Source organism: Bufo gargarizans, chromosome 2, assembly GCF_014858855.1.
Source record: "Bufo gargarizans isolate SCDJY-AF-19 chromosome 2, ASM1485885v1, whole genome shotgun sequence".
NCBI lineage: Eukaryota > Metazoa > Chordata > Amphibia > Anura > Bufonidae > Bufo > Bufo gargarizans.
In genome coordinates, this window is record NC_058081.1 from 576,149,918 (window position 1) to 576,170,224 (window position 20,307).

At 46.1% G+C, this 20,307-nt stretch overlaps 1 protein-coding gene across 7 annotated transcripts in view; it reads left to right on the forward strand.

Annotated features, from left to right (window-relative positions):
- The window catches only part of ARHGAP32 (Rho GTPase activating protein 32), a 235,744-nt gene that overhangs the window by 192,481 nt on the left and 22,956 nt on the right, over window positions 1-20,307 (forward strand). For 6 of the 7 annotated variants that reach the window (XM_044281753.1, XM_044281749.1, XM_044281750.1 and 3 more), the window contains 4 exons: window positions 8,685-8,834; window positions 17,769-17,871; window positions 17,952-18,096; window positions 18,513-18,595. In XM_044281753.1, coding sequence (XP_044137688.1) covers window positions 8,685-8,834; window positions 17,769-17,871; window positions 17,952-18,096; window positions 18,513-18,595 — 481 coding nt within the window. Of the gene's footprint in view, window positions 1-5,576; window positions 5,907-8,684; window positions 8,835-17,768; window positions 17,872-17,951; window positions 18,097-18,512; window positions 18,596-20,307 lie in introns of those variants that run through there. The other variant, XM_044281755.1, reaches the window with a different exon arrangement.

Here is a 20,307-nt window from a genome sequence, read left to right on the forward strand (position 1 = left end):
GGCCGGCGTCCTGGAGCTACTTCCCCCCCTGTACGGTTCCATGTCTTCTCTCTATCTCTCTCCCTTTCCCTTTCTCTCTATAATGCATGTGCTACAGAATACAGGGTAAGGGCTGCGCATGTATTGGGGACATAAACCCAGAACGTAGGATTTAAGACCAGGGCTACATTGTAGACTGCAGCCTAACCTGGCCTTCTAGATTGTAACATGGCTCTTCACATGTCCTATTGCAGGTTCTCTTACTGCTCACCCGTATAGACAGCGCCAGCTGCATACCCACATTCAGGGATTGCTGCAGTAGTGCTATTACTCAGCAGCGTTGTACACATACCATTATTGTTCACATTCTGCAGCAGTGAATACACACGTCACTTACATATGTGCAGTACAAATTATCCGATCACACTCCTGCGCTGCTGAGGTCTAGTCTCACCGGGGGGTCCCACCTCGCCAGGCTGACCTGCACTCACTTTCTTACTCCCACTGTTTCTCAGCTCTTCTTCATATTCATTGTCCTTCATAATCTGATGTGTCTTCCCTCTCACTTCCCCACACAATCGCAGATTTGGAGATGGATAGTGTAAGGCAAGGGCCAGCATGCCTTTCTGAGGTACCCAGCCCCTACAAGCTCAGTTCAGGTATCTCATCCATGTATGTTCTTGTATCTCTGCAACCAGCTCCTGTGCCTGTGAGTCCTGGGAGGGGGTATTCCTCTAGTGCTAGAAACGATGTCCAAGCCAACCACTCGTTACACCCAGCAGTCTACTCTATTGTCTAGGGGTCATAGGGGTTCATTTACAAAGACCAGTGTTTTAGGTCAGTCTTTGATTCCTCCCTGCGCTGCTGGAGGATGCGCCTAATTTATGACTAGGCATGTGGCGCACCTATGGCAGTCCGTGAGCCTGGAGTGGAAATCTTCTCCGCTCACTGAGTGGAGTAGTTTTTTCTCAAACATTTACAACAGTTTCTAGGCATACATGTTAGTAAATTTGTTGGGGCCCATGTCCCAGAGCACCCACCCTCTTCACGCCACCACCACTCCCAAGTGGCAAGAATGGCATAAAAAGGTGTTACGACTTTGTTACGCCACAAATTGGCATTACATGTTAGTAAATGACCCCAATAGAATGTAGCTAATGATATCCCACATATAAGTGATGATGTGATGCTCCTGACAGGAGGGGGTCTGTATGTCCCCAGCCTAGGTGTCAGTGAGACACGTGAGATTTAATGAATAATACATTTGTAGAACTAGAGCGACATATTCCCCGCAGGACTCTGGACAGGCGCTGAGTTTCTAACACCAATGTAGTCTAGATCTGGAACTTTCTACTAACAAGTAGCCGGGGACAGGAGAGCCCCAGCCCCTGCTACGTGTATGGGGGCGGTGTCCCTCCACATGGCCAGCATGAAGGTGTTTGTCGCCTATGTGTGTCTTCTGGTCTGGAAATCTCTCCATTATGTAATGTATGAAATAAGAAAATGCAACGCTGCGTGGGGCTTATTGTGCATCCACACTGTGTCATAGAGCATGGCTCCTGTCTGTAACAATGGGCTCAGATATCATCCATGGGGGAAGGGTGGCCAAATTATCCCTGAAATGAAGGTCACGTGATTCTCACATCCAGTCACTGGTTCTAGTAATTGCTAGGCTGCATTCCTTCTCATCTGTTTGGTTCTCTCTCTATATATATATATATCTATATATATCATACTGGTTCAGAATCATGCCCTACCACTGAGCTCTCAGTACAGAGTGCTCAACTGGATGTTATAAATAACACTGGTACATATAATTATAGGGATAGCCTTTATTGCTATCATACAAAGCTGTACAAGCAGGGGTTAAAGGTCTGCATGACAAATGATGGAAACAAACATAAAAAACAATGAGACCCTGACAGAAGACAGTCTGAAGGCCCTCATACACATTAGAGTATTGTCAACTAAACCCACCATTTTCGGCATGCATGTCCCACAATCTTATGTGTATGGAGAGCAATTGACTCTTCATCGACATATAATGTTGGGGAAGAGGAGGGTAGGTTGTGTTGCATGTCAAAGCCTGGTCTTTTTCCTTATTCTGGGACATAAGCCACAACCAGAGGTTCCTGGGGAGGGTCTATGGGGTAGAAGCATCTGGCAGTGGCTCCTCTCTCCGCATTGAAAACCTACATGCTTAGCTGTGCATAAAAGAGTTGGGAATCACAGCTGTCGACTGATTAAGGCCTCATGCACACGACCGTGCCGTTTTTTGCGGTCCGCAAACCGCGGATCCGCAAAAAAAGAAAGGCGCCCGTGTTGCCTTCCGCAATTTACGGAACGGGCGCTGGCAATATAAATGCTTATTCATGTCTGCAAATCACGGACAAGAATAGAACATGTTATATTTTTTTTGCGGTGCCACGGATGTGGACGGCACACGGAGTGCTGTCCGCAACTTTTGCGGCTCCATTGAAATGAATCGGTCCGCATCCGAGCCGCCAAAACGGCGGCTCGGATGCGGACCCAAACAACGGCCGTGTGCATGAGGCCTAACCCCCATACTCCTTCCCAACCTCCGCTGTACATATTGAGGAGCAGGTGCCATAGCTGCCAGGGTTTTCTGTTTTTCACACCAGACATCCGGAGGCAATGTGTGTGATCGGTGATGACGCCGATCACGGACATTTAACCCTTCAGATGCCATGGTCAATTGCGACCATGGCATCTGTCAGGCTCTATAGGAACATGGTGAATCAACCACATATTCAAGTCACCTAAGGGGACTTCAATTAGTGTAAAAAAGTTATTAGAAAAATATAAAAATTCAAATCACTTCCCTTATCCTACTTATATTAAAACTAAGAAAAAATCACCAGAAATGCCTATACTATTGAAATGTAAAAATATGTATCCCATATGTTGAACGGCGTAATGGAAAAAAATCAGTGGCAAGATTTTTTTTTTATACATTTTTTTTATTGCATTATCTCCCCAAAAAATGTAATTAAAAAAATGATCAAAAGTTGCACACACAAGATGTGCAGTAATTTATGAAGGAGCGTCACGTCATAAATTAGCCGCATCTTTCGTCATCCATACGCCTGCCAAAAAATCAACTGGTCTCATTTTTCGCCACATTTGTATGCCTTTTTCCTCGCGTAAACTTAGTAAACTGACCCCAGCCCTGCCCCTGTCACTCCCTTGACACACCTATGTGTCAAAGCATAAAAATGTTGCACTGACGTTCAAAAGTGTCAAAAAAGGGGTTGTGTGACAATTTAAGGGTACTTTCACACTAGTGTTTTTGTTTTCCGGTATTGAGTTCCGTCACAGGAGCTCAATACCGGAAAAAAAACTGATCAGTTTTATCCTAATGCATTCTGAATGGAGAGCATTCCGCTCAGGATGCATCAGTTCATTCCCTCTTACGTTTTTTTTACATTGAAGTTAGGGCTGCACAATATGGGAATTTTGTGCGATTGTGATTAGGGCCCTAAAAATTGCGATAACGGTATGCAATATTTTAAGGGAATTGTGCTAGAGGTCTATTTGCTTGGATTTTCAAGGCAAAAGCACACACAAATTACTGATAATGCTGAAATGTAGTTATGCTTAACTCCAGAACTGAAATGCACAGTGTTTTTCAAAATAAAACATCTTTTACTAAATTAAATAACATATTTGCATTACTGCAAAAGTACAAAATACAAAACTTGCCATTTTCTTAATAGCACTGCACAGAACAGATAAATAAAATAGAATAAATAAAAGAACATTTGTTCATTAAAATAGCGACTTGCCTCCAGCCCCTCCTCCCTCCCCATACTGTAACTGATGTATCGCCGGCCGCGCTGTGCAGCATAGCGGCCGGCGATACATCCGTGTCAACCACGTAAAAAGTCAACAATCGCTTTATAAGGCGCACTGACATTTTTCCCCCCACTTTTTTTTTGGGGCGGGGGGGTTGTCTTATAAAGCGAAAAATATGGTAATATAATTGCAGCATTTTTGGGTCGGCCCTTACACACCCTTAAAGGGATTCTGTCACCTCCCCTAAGCCAAAAAACGATTTTAAAGCAGCCATGAAGCACAGCTTACCTGGATTAGGCTGTGCTCTTTGATCTTGAAATCCGTCCAGCAGTTACTGCAAAAAACGACTTTGATTGATATGTAAATGTGTCCTGAAGGTGCCCAGAGGGGCGTTTTTTTCTTCTTAGAGAGCCCAGTACCGCCCCTCTTTCAGTGCCCAGCCCGCCTTCCTTGTACTGTCTAACCGCCGCCCCCAGCCTGCCACAGCCTCTCCTCCCTCTCCTCCCCCTCCCTCACGCCGAACGAACTTTCGCACAGGCGCAGTACCCACTGAGGGCTGCGCCTGTGCGATCAGCAGGAGACTGAGGGCAGCAGCTTCATCTTCGTCACTGGGCATGCGCCGAGCCCAGTGACGTCCGATGCTCGCTCTTCCCTGCTGACTGAGGGAAGAGCGAGCATCGGACGTCACTGGGCTCGGCGCATGCCCAGTGACAAAGATGAAGCTGCTGCCCTCAGTCTCCTGCTGATCGCACAGGCGCAGCCCTCAGTGGGTACTGCGCCTGTGCGAAAGTTCGTTCGGCGTGAGGGAGGGGGAGGAGAGGGAGGAGAGGCTGTGGCAGGCTGGGGGCGGCGGTTAGACAGTACAAGGAAGGCGGGCTGGGCACTGTAAGAGGGGCGGTACTGGGCTCTCTAAGAAGAAAAAAACGCCCCTCTGGGCACCTTCAGGACACATTTACATATCAATCAAAGTCGTTTTTTGCAGTAACTGCTGGACGGATTTCAAGATAAAAGAGCACAGCCTAATCCAGGTAAGCTGTGCTTCATGGCTGCTTTAAAATCGTTTTTTGGCTTAGGGGAGGTGACAGAATCCCTTTAACACTTCGATGTGTCCAACACAGCGCAAAAGCACCTGTGCAAATATTGTTGCATGAATGTTCAAAAAGTTGCAAAAAGGGGCTTATGCAACATTTTTATGCCAGAAACCGCCATAAAAATGTTTGGCGCTGGTAACTGCAGCATTGCTCCCATTCACTTTGGTCACAGTAGCCCTGCAGTTACCAGCTCCGTCCAGTAAACCATGAATGGAGCTGTGTAATTCCAGCGTTGGAGCTATAAGGAAACAAATGATCAACAGCGGTGCAGAGTGTGGGACCCCTGCTGGTCTGATGTTATGGCCTGTCATGAGTATCCAAATCCTGGACAACCCCTTCAAGGGGGCCTTTATAGCTACCCCAGACTTTCTATGCACAGGAGGATTGTATGGTTAATATGAGCCTAGACATTGTATGGATGGGGCGGTAGGAATGTCAGGCATTTTGTGCTTTTTGAGCAGGACAATACACAGGAGACACATCTGATGCTCTGTCCTCACTCCATAAGACTTGCAGATTAATATGCAGACCTAGTCTCGGTGATGATACAGTGGTCCTCTGTGTTATTGCCATGCAGTGGGGAGGGGGTGGGGTATGCCGGGAGGACAGTGCCAGACAGCACAGGGGTGGGGGTGGTTCCAGACGTTGCACCTGGTAGAAAAGACAGTAAAGAAAGGCAGGAGCCCGAAACGGAGGTGTGACGAGGGCTGAGGAGGAGCAATTACCTGAGCTGAGTGCAGCGGAGAGGAGAAGCAGAGAAATGCTGTGCAAGTGATCAGCAGTCAGGGCCAGGACGAGACGTGGTGCTGTAATAGGGGACTAGTGTGCAGAAGTCTGGGCAGGGTCCAGAAGAACATACATGAGCCCATGAGAGAGACCTGGGAGCAGCGTTGAGCCCCTCAGTCATTCACAGGCCTGGAGAGTGTCAAGCAGTTCACTTACAGAAGGAAAGCCAATGGTGTATGTCTGTGCTGTAGACGAGGCTGATTTACCTGTGGGACTCTGCTCACAAAGGACCAGGTAAGACCCCCAACCCCATGTGTCTGGGAACGTTTTGCTTCTTTCTCTGGTTTCCATGCTAGTGGAAACTATGCTGCAGCTCACAAAGCTGAACGCAGGAGGGGGTAGAGCAGTTAAGGCGAGGGGTGGTCACTGGAGCTGAAATTGCATATACAAATAGTGCCTTTCATGTAAAGTTTCTGTCTTCAGGATCCTAAGGATCCACTCTGATACAGATGATAATCCTGGCTCTTATTCAGGCACCAGGACATAATACAAGTCTTGGAGGGAGGAACCATCCTGAGCCTTATGATCTGACCATGTGTTGTTTAGGTCTCCAGCTAAATGCCTCCTAAACTGTTGGTGTCCCTTCTGGTGCCTGGGCTGAAGCTGGGCAGGTGAATACATTACTCCTCTTTCCCAGCATGTACAGTGCAGCTTCCATCCCAGGGAGCAATGATGTCCCTGACCTTGGTTCGTTCCATTCTAGATTTATTCTCGTATTTCACTTTCATTAAAGCCGCTGTGTGTATTTGCGGTTGCGGGGCGAACGTAGTGCTTAGCTGTTGATACGACGCTGGTGCCTCCTCCAGTGTAGCACTGATTCATGACTTGTCACACCTGGATCTAAATGAGATTATTGTACGGAGAGGGAGTTTTTTGCGTTTTCCAGACACTGGGCAGGATTCCAGAAGCGAAATGGAAGGAGACTGCGTCGTGCAGGCTTCTGCCAAGCTTCAGTCATGGCAGCTGTTGGCATAGATACTTGAGGGACGTCTACGCTCTCACAGAACCTGTTCCACAGTCATAATGTTGTGTATGAACAATTCATGTGAAACTAGCATTACCTGCACCACATTTGTCAGAATTCAGATATTTTTATGGCACATCCAAAACATTATTTATTTATTTTTTTGCTTGGACCCCACCTATAATTATTATTGCACAGTAACATATACCATGTAACGCTCTTACCGCTGCACTCTTTTTCCATATTTATTGCCTCCACATAAACATTTTATAAAGTCTGGAAGTAGTGTTTTGTAAGCTGCCACCTTGTATCGTGTGGTCATTGTCCGCCTGTGTCATAAGCACCAAGGACAAGAGCTTCCCCAGCATTAAGCCTAATTACACATTCTGCAGAAAACAAAGAGCCCACAGAGATGGACAGACAGATAAGTCGTAGGCCGAGGAGCAGGGGACTGCTTCCATACAGAGTTTTTTCTGTGCTGATAAAACAGATGCTGATACCGCTTCAGGTTTTAGGAGCGGTTTTTATGCCAGCACTTTTTTAAAGAAGTTTTTAATGTGGTTTTTGATCCTGCCCTCTTCAGTGGGATGTTTGGATGTGGACTCAGAATTCCTACTAAGGCTACATGCACACGACCGTGTGCCCATCCCCTCCCCCTTTGGCCGTGTTGCGGCCCGCATACAGTGGGTCCGCAATACATGGGCACCGGCCATGTGCATTCCGTATCATGGATCGTTGACCCATTCACTTGAATGGGTCTGCAATCACGGAGATGCAGAACGGAGGCACGGATGGGAACCCCACGGGAGCACTATGGAGTGCTTCTGTGGTGTTTCTGGCGGTGTGGATCGCGGACCCCATTCAAGTTTATGGGTCCGCGATTCACATGCGGCTGCCCCACAGTCTGTGCCCTAACGGAGCCCTAACGTTCGTGTGCATGTAGCCCAAGAATGAACGCCGATTCTTTTTGCATGCATAATTTTTTTAAACCACGAGATGAAAGAAGACATGCAGTGTAAATTAACAATTGGTGATCCCATTGAAATCAGTGGAGATGATTTGCAAGTATTTTGGTGTGGTGTTTAGGCCCGGAATCCTAAAAGACTCAGGTACACATTTTTTAAGACCGGCGGTGGATCCGCCGAAGTTATGAAGACACGCTGGCTTCTCCAGAACTTCGACGCATCCAGCGCCAGTTTTAAATGTAAGACCGCTCCCTAGACCATTTTGTACGCCTGAAACGGGCATAGAAAATGATGAATGAGACGGGCCTACCCCCTTCCCCGACCACAATTTTGGACCTGGCGTGAGCAGGGCGAAGTCGCAGATAGCAGTGCCACTAACCGCTCTCTGCGCTGCTGTCTGCGCCTGAAATACACCTAATATAGGCGTATTTCAGCATGATAAATGACCCCCTCAGTGTAAATGTGCTGCAGAGCTCCAGCTCAGGAAGCATACGAACCCGTATTGGGTAGGAATGATATTAAAACATAAAAATAAAAAAAAACATACATGTTACAGAAACGGAGTAGTACACAAATGTGAGATCGGATGCGAGTTGCCGGTTGGCCTGAATGATTGATTTAACCCTTCGATGTCTCCCACCACCACCGTCTGTTAATTTGTGGATTGTGGATGATTCCCCCCTCGCTGGGCTCCTGTCCGTGTGACGCTGCACTGACCTTTCTGTGATAATGAGCTTGTTCTCTCAGGCTCTTCATTATAGTAATTGGTAGTGACATGCTCTGGGTTGCCTCCTGCTCTCTGTGCATTGTGTACACTGGCTGATTTGGGTAATGAATGAATTTGGAAAGCTCTGAATGGCGGGTTGTCCTCCTCCATGTGCAGTGTGTGGCCATCAGAGATATCCCTGATTCAGCCCAATAATGCGAGACGCAGGGTCCTCGACTCTGGAATCATTGACTCTCAATAAACTGATCCATAATGGGGTTGTTGTCCATTCATCTTCACATTGTCTGTGTCTGTAACCGTGCGGGACAATTGCACTTATTTTTTTTACTAAAGTGGATTTCATACTTTCTGTGCAGTGTCCCGGAAACACGGCAAGCTCATCACATTCCTCAGGACCTTCATGAAGTCCAGACCCAGCAAGCAGAAGCTGAAGCAGCGAGGGATCCTGAGGGAACGTGTATTCGGCTGCGACCTCGGAGAGCATCTGCTGAACTCTGGCCAGGATGGTAAGATCTTCCAGGGTGGTGGCAGCCGTCTTCAGTGCCAGGCACAAGGCAACTGCTGCTTTCTTGCTATCTATTGTTCTACCTTTCTCGAGGCTAGGTGGTGTTATTTTATGCTCTTGTACACGACGGACTGGTTGGGATGGATTGCTGCGAGCTCAGCCAGTGGGACAACACTCGTGTTACCAGCTCGGAGCATTGACAATGTATACAGTCATTGACCGGTCAGGCGATGAGCAGCTGATTAAATGGCTAAAAAAAAGTACAGTCTTAAATAAATATTAATCTTTGCACAATGTAAAGTTCTGCAACTTTCTTCAGATTCTCTCAGTTTCAATTAGTCACCATTTTCTAGATGTCGGTGAATGGAATCCCTTCTTTATATGCAGAGGCGGAAATCCAGTCCTAGACATGTGCATGTACAATGTATTAAGAGCTCTCCCTTGTAATAATCCTGCAGATGTCAGCATAGGCATTTAATGCCCTGATATATATAAAGAGGTGTCCATTCACTGACAACAAGCAGAAATCTGGAAAATAATGGATATAGAGACTGGATGAGCTCTTTACATTGCGGTTGGTTTTTCCTGTACACATGTCCTTCTCCATACTTTATTCAGTATAACAGAGACCCCCTTGAGAAACATTACAATGAATGGTTTGGAGTGCTACAGATGTGATGGAAAGAGGCTAAAATCAAAATCGAAGGCCTCATACACACAACCGTTGTTCGGGTCCACATCTGAGCCGCAGTTTTTGCGGCTCGGATGCATACCCATTCACTTCTGCATCCGTTGCTCCGTTCCGTGGCCCCGCAAAAAAAAATATAGCATGTCCTATTCTTGTCCGTTTTGCGGACAAGAATAGGCATTTCTACAATGGGCCGTCCGTTCCGCAAATTGTGGAAGGCACACGGACGGCTTCCGTTTTTTTGCGTACCGCAAAAAACTGAACGGTTGTGTGCATGAGGCCTAAGTGTGTGGGAGCATGTATGTAACATGACATAATATATAGCAGTGATGGCGAACCTGTTAGAGACCGGGTGCCCAAACTGCAGCCCAAAACACACTTATTTATCGCAAAGTGCCAACACGGCAATGTAACCGGAATACTCCAGTCCAGTATAGTATATTTTCCATGTACTTTATCATATAAGTATAATGACCTGCCTACATTCAATGTGCTGTCCGTGCTGTTCATAGTGCGCCCAGCGCTGATGAATGGCTGCTAAAGTCCAGAGTATATTGGTTAACCATAGACTTTTTCCAGGGTGCGGGTGCCCACAGAGAGAGCTGTGAGTGCCGCCTCTGGCACCCGTGCCATAGGTTCGCCATCACTGATATATAGTAATAGAAGAACAGGGATGGGCTAAGCAGTCGCCATGTAAGGGACAGGGGAGTAAAGCTGGCCATACACATTAGATACAACTATTACTGCATATTGGACGTAAGTTGTTCAAACTGCCCAAACACATTCAATGAAATGGGCGATGGACAAAAGATCTTTCTGGGAATTTTCAAGTCCTCATGCCTACGACCATATTTTTGGTCCACGTTTTTTGCGGATCACATGCGGACCCATTCATTTAAATTCTGTCCGCCTCCATATGTCCGTTCCACATAAAAATACATCATGTCCTGTTCGTGTCTGTTTTACCGACAAGAATAGACATTTGTAGCATAGTGCGGGCCTGCGGAAGGGAGTAGGCAGGATGCACGCAGCCGATACCCAGGTTTTGCGGTTCCGTGATTTGTGGATTTACAGTTGTGTGCATGAGGTCTTAAAGAAAGATCTTTCATCCACGACAGGCTTCTTTACAAATGATAGGGGCCTTTCATAGGTTGGCTTTAACAATCGTTCAACTTCCAAACGTTTGTTTTGGTTGAAATCGTCCATTTTGATCAGCTTTAAACGAATGTGTATGCGCACCTTACGGATATTCAGGTAATGGAATTCCACACACCCCGAGGTGCTGGCGGCTGATTCACTAAGTGGATTCAGAACAAATCGGATGCTTTTCCTACAAGAAATAGTCACTATAATTAGTAATAATGGAGAGCTATTAAGGTGCATTTCCACCACGCGACAACCAGAAAATGATGCCGTTCCTTTCCAACAACTGCCTGCTCGTCAGTGGAGGTGTAGCGCTGCATTGTCATGCAGAGAATGTATGGGAATCTCATACAGATTAATTCGGTGTCATTTACTAAATGCTCCTTGGCAATTTTTTGCTGGAAAAAAAAAGTTGCAAATCCCCTTTAAACATTAAAGGTGATTTAAATATTGTCACACAGGCATTTTTTCACCATGTTTGCTGCCTGGAAGTGGAGGGGGACGGCACATGCATCCCGTCAAATTTACTTAACATTTACGCCTGCTCCTATACGTAAATGCTGGCGAAAAAAAATAAGCTGGGCACACAGCTGCCCTGGATGAATATGGCAGTGCATAAAAAGCCCCCATTGTTTAAGACCAGAAACGATGATTGAGGCGCCCACATCTCAGATCATTTCACCCGATGGACAAGAGTTTTTCTTGTTAATGGGCTGATCTGCAGCACCTTTACACAGGCAGCTTATTGGGTAGAAAGGTTCATTTCTGATCTGCCCTAAAATTCGGTAGCATAAGAGCTCATTCACTCAAACGTATTTTCTGTGTGTGTCCATTCCGTTTTTTTTTTTTGGCAGACCATATGTGTAACTATTAATTTCAATGGGTTCGCAAAAAAATGGAAGTTACTCTGTGTGCATTCCGTTTACGTATGTCCATTCCGCAAAAACAATAGAACAATTCCTATTATTGTCCGCATTACGGACAAGGATAGGACTGTTCTATTAGGGGCCAGCTGTTCCGTTCCGCAAAATATGGAATGCACACTGACGTCATCCGTATTTTTTGCGGACCGCAAAATACATACGGTCATGTGCATGAGCCCTTAGTCTGGGGATTTACTGAACCTCTCACTTGTCTTTTTTTCTCTGGTTTGTGTCTGCCTGTCATTGTCCCTGTCACTTATTGCATAGTAAGGCTGCGCAAATCATATAGAGGACACGGTGGTGGTGACAGAAGTGAGTGACCTGAATCGGCTAATTTATCAAGCTTATCTGTTTTTGGCAATAAAATTAGACTGGTGTATTTGATTGGGCGGTCTGTGTTTTTGCTGAGTGTTTATTAAAAGTCGCACACCTGTTGATGAATTAGGGGTATTTTTCTTAGTCTGACTTTGGTGGTTGTTCTTCAGTTACACAGGTTCATATTCACTTAGACTGGTCAAAATTATTTGCGCATGAAAAAAGTTGCATCTTTGCAGAAAAAAGTCGCATGTTTCCAGGAAAGTGGCACTTTTACCGCAAAAAAATAAAAAAAATTCAGTTCTGAAAACTGACGACGAAAAGAACGCCAGCCCTGGAAGTGGAAATTACAGCACCTGAATTTGTGGATAAAAGGTGCACCTACATAAATAGGTCGGAAAAAATTCACAAAAGTTAGGAAACTTCTGAATTAGTCTAAAAAATGTGAAATAGGCAAACTAGGTGCAAATGCCTTTCAAACAGGTGAAGTTTAAGTGGTAAATGCAATAAAAAAAAAAAGCCTAAAACAGCATTTTTCAGACTAAAAAGAGGTGTAAACACTTTGGTAAATATGCCCCAAAATCTTTTGTAATTTGCCCATAAGGGTCCATTCAGACGTCCGTAGTGCATTGTGGATCCGCAATACACCCGGCCGTCACCCCCATAGAACTACCTATTCTTGTCCGCAATTTCGGACAAGAATAGGACATGTTCTACTTTTTTTCTGGAGCCGTAGATCGGAAGATCGGGGGCGCCCTCCGGAAATGCGGATGCAGAGAGCACATAGTGTGCTTTCCGCATCGATTCCGTCCCCATAGAGAATGAATGGGTCCGCACCGCGGAACGGATGTGGACCCATTATACGGACATGTGAATGGAGCTTAACTCTGAGTGTGTAAACACCCAGAGCTGCATGTGTCTGCAGTAATTATAGGGCAGAGCTGCTGGGATGGGGTGTGACCGCTGGGAAGAATCACTGGTTGCTTTCAGTACACACATGCAGAAAACCTGAAACAAGGTGTGAGAGTTACACCTGGATAAAGAGCGTCTCCTCCTGTCGCCAGCATTGTCAGGCCTGGCAGTCCGCTTCTCTCTCGCACTGCAGCATTCCTGGGCTGATAGTAATGAGGGAATGTGATATGCCTTGCCACATGCTGCGGGTCCTGGTGCTGACACGTTAGGGGGGCAGGGCCATGGCTGATTCTGCGCTGTGTCCTCGGGGGTAATGGGAAGCGCTCTGACATGTTTCTTGCATTCTGCCTTCTATCACCTGTGGTGTGCAGCCATAGACACCCCATACTAAAAAGGACAGTGTCCCAGGATTCTTGCTGTTATTAGACTGTATATGTTTGAACGATACAAAAAACTCAGATATAACATCTGGATAAGGCACAGCCTGTTGATTGCCAAATTTCTGCTTGCAGTGAACCTGGCAGGGATTTCTGCTGAGCACAGCATATGTGATATAATGGTTTATATGATTTGAGGCAGGATTTCTCAGTACAATGTAGAGTATGTTTATGGTCTCCATTTAACATGTATGCCTGGACAGATGCCATACATAAATGTTTTACTCAATACCATTGTATGGAATAGCATACTGTTTCTGGGTACAATGACGTATACTGGCCAGACAGAGGCCAAAAGGCTGCTCTTCTAGCCTCCACCTGGCTAATGTAACCCTGTAAACATACGCGTTGGGAGCTTTCCCCATGTACATGACAGAAGTGAACATAGCCTAAACCCTCCTCCTACTCCAACCACACAGTGATTGACAGCACTCGCTGTATCGGTGTGTACACAGAGCGCTATCAGTCACTTTGTGTGGGCGGAAGAATTAGGACTCACTGACTTCTATGAGTCATAGGACTCAGCTTCTCTCGATCTATTATATGCTGCTCTCAGATAGGACACTAAGAATCGCTTGAAAACTTAGCTGAGACTGATCAGCTATTGTATCCAGTCTACTTTGAGCTGAGTAAACTGATATATTTTACCAAGAGCAGACTGGGAATTTAAACTGGTCCTGGAAAAAAAAAAAAGTGTCCCCATGTTGTAGGTGGGACCAAATTGCCAGAAGATGGGGCCAACACGAGTAGGCAGTCCCAACAATACCACAGTGTAGGACTGCAGTAAATGATCATTTTAGCAATCGAGTATTCTATCGATTTATTTTTACGATTAATCGAGTGCTCTAATAAGAAAAACCTTCTTAAAATAACGTATTGTTTTATAAAAAACTATATTTTTCATCAGAACACAGATCATCAGATCAAACTACACCCCCCAAATCAGACTAACACATCTCAGCCACAGATAAGACTCCCACACGTCAGTCAGCCTTGCCCTTAAATCAGTCCTCCCATGCCGCAAGCCCGCAATCGGACCCCCAGGCTGCCACTATCAGCTCCTCCCTTGCTACAATCAGTCAGTCCCCCATGCCATCCAGTGCCATGTGATGTCCCCCACTGCCATCAGATTAGCCTCTCCATGCCATTTCCCCCACTACCATCATATCAGCCCCTCCATGCCATGTCCCCCAGTGCCATCAGATCAGCCCCTTTATGCCATCCGATTCCATTGCCAGCCCAATTGCCATGTCTCCCACTCCCCCAGTACTATGAGATCAGCGAGCGCCCCCCATGCCATGTCCCATCAGCCGCTCAATGCCCTCCATTGCCAGCCCAATTGCCATGTTTCCCACTCCACCAGTGCCCTCAGATCATTCCCTGCCTCCATGCCATGTCCCCCAGTGCCATCCATATACATGTCCCCCAGTGCCATCCGTGGCCATGGCCCACTTCCCCAGTGCCTCAATGCCATCCATCATGTCCCCCAGACCCCCAGTGCCATCAGATCAGCCCCTCCATGCCATGTCTCCCACTTCCCCAGTGCCATCAGTCCCTCCATGCCGATCCATTGCCAGCCCAATTGCCATGTCTCCCACTCCCCCAGTGCCATTAGATAAATCCATGCCATGTGTCCCAGACTCCCACCCAGCGTCATCAGCTCTTCTATGCCATCCATGTCCTGTGCTGTTCCCCAAGCGCCATAAGCCCCTCCATGCCATTGCCATGATCATTCATGTCCCCCCAGCGCCATCAGCCCCTTCAAATCACAGGTGCCCCCCCCCCCCCCAACTTTACACTTACCTTTCCTGGCACTGCAGTGCGCTGACATGGAGTCCACAGGAGACGGACCGCGTCTTCTTCCCAGCATGCACTGGGCGGGAGCTGACGTCACAGCGTCAGCCAGCGCGCTGACAATGTGTGCCCGTAAGACACTGGCAGCGCGGTGCGAACGGGAGGCCACGGAGCAGTGAGTGAGAGGCTTTTCTTCACTCACGCTCTGTGGTCATGTGATTTAAGCGAATCCTCGATGCAGGGAAACTGCCTCAATCACATCGATAAATCGTTTCAGCCCTACCACAGTGCAGCACAAAATACCGCCCCAGCACAATTAAATACCACAGTGCAGCCCAAAATGCTACCTCAGCAGAACCAAATACCACAGTGCAGCACTGCTGCAGCAGAACAGAAAACTACATTGCAGCACAACACACCGTCCCAGTGGCAAACAATACCTCCCCAGAAGTTTCTCTCTGTGGTCGGCAGTGCCAGCTGCCACGTTCTGTCCTCCTTCTCTCCTGGTTAAAGTTAAAAATTAGAAAAAAATAAAAATATTAAGTTTAAATCACTCCTATTCCGAAGTTTACATATAGAAGTATATAAACAAAAAAATAGATATAACAGGTATCACCACGTCTCAACTATTAAAATATTTTTTTTAAAATCCTGTGCAGTGTACATCGGAAAAAAATCTAAATTTTTTTCCCATTTTCCAATACAGACATGGTAAATTAAATTGTGCCATTAAAGAGGACCTTTCACTACTCTACATTGGCTATGAGCTGTGCGCTGCGATTGGCCAGCAGTGCAGCAAGGGACACGCCTCCTACAAGAAATCAGTCAGAGGGAGCGCAGACACCGGAGCCTATACCGGGCGAACGGAGCGGCGCCCAGACTTAGTAGTAAGTGCAGGGGGACCCCTGGGCGCCGCTCTGCCCACAGGTATAGTTAGTTTTTCGTTTGTAGAGTAGTGAAAGGTCCTCTTTAAAAAAAATAACTTATCCCACAAAAAATAAGCCCTCATGGGCTATATGCACAAAGCAAAAATGGGCCTGGTACTTCAGGGGTTAACATATGGAGGAGGGGGGCTAAGGGAATGAGACACTGCCATAATACTGAGTTAGCCCTACCTCAGCATCCTGCCTGATTTGTCAGCACTTCAAAACATATAGGAGAATACAGCACTACGTGCCTATTACATCCAGTAGTATCTCCTTTGATGTAGACTTCTCTTTCCTCATCTTTTCCATTAGGACCAGACCGCCATGACGACCTCTTTTATCCCCTTCTCGTCTGTAGAGAATTTGTCACACAGGCTTAGATTCCTTGCTTTTCCATCATCATCCCCGCCATGGTGTCCCAACAGTACTGTGCCTGATCTGGTGTCCAATGCCCCCTATTACTATACTGCAGAAAAAAGTGTCCCCAGTACGAATAATGTCCCATATAGTGCCTTCAGTAATTATAATGCCTACTACAGAATCCCCAGTAATAATAATGCTCTCATAGTGTCCCCAGTAATAATAATGCCCCATGTAATATCCTCAATAGTGCTGCTAGTATTAATAATGCCCTCTATTGTGTCCCCAGTATTAATAATACCATTTATAGAGTATATAGCAATAATAATGCTCCTAGAATTCCCCCTTGTAATAACAATGCCCGCATAGTCCCCCAGCATTGAAAAAAAAAAAATAATCACCCTTTTTTGCCTCCTCCAATAATGCCTCTTATTCCCACAGTGCCCCCAGTAATAATGCCTCCAGTACTGTCCCCCACAGTGCCCCTAGTAATGTGGAAGTGTCAATGAAAAAAAAAACCTGAAGCCTATGAGTGTGAATGGTGTAGCAGAGAACTATCGGCTACCGTTCCCTGTCACAGTATTCAACTGCATCGTCATCCTAAGGACAGTAATGCAGTTGAATTCAGAAGGGGGACCTGCGGCCACGTGTTGCTAGTAGCGGCATTTGTACCAGCGGCCATGAGGAGGCCTCAGGCGGGCCACTGAGCCTCAACCACACAGGAATCATATGGGTAGGGTCCATACCCTGTCCACTCCTGCTTTTTTTATCTGCACAGATACATTGTAGCAGAGAATTTAGCTGACGACCACAACCTGGGACTTGCTTGGCCTCCATTGTAGACAGGACAGTAAGGCTGTTGTGAACTCTGGCAGTCTGTTCCGGTGGAGGAACAGACTGCTGGAGTTCACTGTATGCTGCAGAGCCGGATACCACGTTGCACCACCAGATCCCCACTCACTGCAATGGGATCCGGCGGTTATCTGGACGCTTTCCGTTCGGCCGGACAAAAAAATGTTGCTTGTAGCATTTTTTTTTTTTGTCTGGCTGAAAGCCGGCATGTATGCCAGATACATTTGCAGGATTACAGGGCTGGCGTTCACAACGCAGATGTGATCCCGGCCTAAAGAAACAATTCTGCTGCAACAAATTGCCCTCTAGACAGAGCCACAGGAGGGAAGCACGTCCTTACAAAATATGTTGGTCACCTGTTGTTTATGGTGGGTGAAATATACACTAAATATAGTAGTGTGTGCCTTCAAGGCCTAGAGAAATGAAGGAAGAAAGAACGGGACAATTATCCTCTTAATGATTTAATTGAGTTATCACTTTTATGGCTGCGGAGTAAAGATCTACAGATCGTTATCTGCTTGAGAGACAGGAAATTGTTAGTTTGTTTTGCCTCCTAATGTTTTCCTCCTACTTTCCCATGTCAAGTCCCCCAGGTCCTCAGGAGCTGCACAGAGTTTATAGAGAAACATGGAATTGTGGATGGAATCTATCGCCTGTCTGGGATTGCCTCCAATATTCAGAAGTTAAGGTCAGTTCTAGTCACTGTGACATTTAGAACATGTTGGAAGCTGCAGATGATACATTCACTATTGTGCTTCTCCCTTCTAGACATGAGTTTGACTCTGAGCAGATCCCAGACCTGACCAAAGATGTCTACATCCAGGACATTCACTGTGTGGGCTCCCTCTGTAAACTCTACTTCCGTGAGCTCCCCAATCCTCTCCTCACCTACCAGCTGTACGAGAAATTCTCTGTAAGCATTTCCACCCAAAACTTAATCTATTCTGTCCATAACAATGCAACATTTTTCCTCCGCTTCCAACTGGATGTTCAGGCTGTGTCCCTGTCTCACACTAATTGGCAGAAAGTACAGGGACATACAATTGGTAATGCCCATATTTCAATTAAAAGAATGCTCTAAAATTTGTTTTTCCCCCTATAGGAAATATATGTATGATATGAAACCGACAAGTTAGATGAGGTCACAAGTCCTCTTTACATGAAGAGATGGCAAATTAAACTGGAGCTTTAAAAAAATCTGCATATCAAGGTGTTCAGTAACACGCTGACTGCAGATTTGACTTCATAATAAATGTTTGTCCTTGTTTAGATTACTGTTAAGATTCTGTGTTGCTTTGAATTTTCTGATATGTTTGTCACATATAACAGGATGCAGTCTCTGCCGCAACAGATGAAGAACGACTAGTGAAAATCCATGATGTCATCCAGCAGCTTCCTCCTCCGCACTACCGGTCAGTTCCTCTCTCACCCACAAAATAAATAGAGATCAGAATATAATTATTACTGACTGTGATGATCACATTGGGGGATATTTACTCACAGCTAGTGTTGAGCAGACTTGTGTTTTAAGTTCTGCGTCCAAAGTTCGGGTTTGGGTTATCAATGAATCCCATTATGGATTCCAAATTCCGTTATGGTCCGTGGTAGCGGAATCCATAACGGGATTCTTTGATAACCCGAACTTTGGACGCAGAACTTAAAACACAAGTTCGCTCGACACTACTCACAGCAGATTTGTTGCAGAAATTTCAGTGACTGTACCATTCATCTGAATTGCGCACATCCATGCACTTTTTGCAGAAGCAACCCTGTGCCCATGTATGCAATGAAATTTTTGTAACAAATGAAGTGTAGAGCATGTATTGCACAGCCTATGCGTAGTCTACAGCAGAGGTTCTCAACCTGTACGTGGTAAACAATGTTTCTAGATCAGACTCCAACTTTTTTTATTTTTTTACTTGGGCTCAAAACCAATTCACAGTGATTCTGGGACCTCGACAAACAAATACCACCATGCAGCACCCAAATTACTACAATACCACAGTGTCACAAACACTGCAATGCACCACAAAATACATTTCCAGAAGGGCCAAGAATACCACAGTGCAGCACCTAGTACCACTGTGTAGAAGCATTATCCCACACCTCCCTCACTGGCAGCAGCATTGTCCCCCTCCCCTACTCTTCTTCATTGCTATAAGCATTCACTTCACCTCTGACTGCACAATTCATCCATGAGAAACCCCAAACTCCACTATCCCACTGGCAGCAACTCTTTTCCCCAGTGGGCTGCTGAATGTTGCTACAGGTGGGAAGGAGATTGTAAGGGAAGCCCATCTCTTACCTCCTCTGAAGACTCCGACTAAGTTAGTGTTGGAAGGACCTCTGCACTCATGGTCATGTGACCATGATGTCCCGGTCAGTCAGTCGCCCCTTATTCCCAGGTATATGGCACTGACAATGGGCGGCTGGCATTATTAGTGCCTTTTCTGCCTTAGAGCCCCTGGTTTGTGCCGATACATATCGTACGCCTCACGCTTTGGGAAGCACTGCTCTAGGGGATGATCAACATGTCTTCATGCTGTGTTTTTAATATACAGTACAGTGCATGATACTTTGATGCGGTTTGAGTAGGATGAACTTGGCTTATAAACATTGAGGAACATTGTTCTAGAATAATGCGATACTTAAGAGCAGAGAAGAAGATGCTGCATACAACCTCAGCCCCTTCCCATGTCTTAGCTGGCCCCTCAGCATGAAGGAATGTGGGGGAAGGCCGGTCGTGAAAGGACATGTCTTTACACCATGTCTGTCAGGAGATGTTGTGACTACACTGTGCTCCAGAAATGCATCAAATTCTTTTGGTTGGAATGAATGAATTCACTCCATTAATATGGCTGATGCCCTTCCAGTGGGCTGTGTGTGACCTCTTCAGCAGGACATTTACAGGTTCCCTAGTTTATAGCTGCATTAGAAAACACTGTCCCCAGGCTGATCGGTGGTGGTCCAACAGCCCACAACCCCACTGATCAGCTGTTCTGTCTAGCTCCATTGCATCGTCAAAATTGTAGTGGACAGTGCTTGTAACTGTAGCACGGCTACCATTGAATTGTATGGGTGTCAGCCGATCAGCTAGTGATGGCCTGTGAGGATAGGCATCACT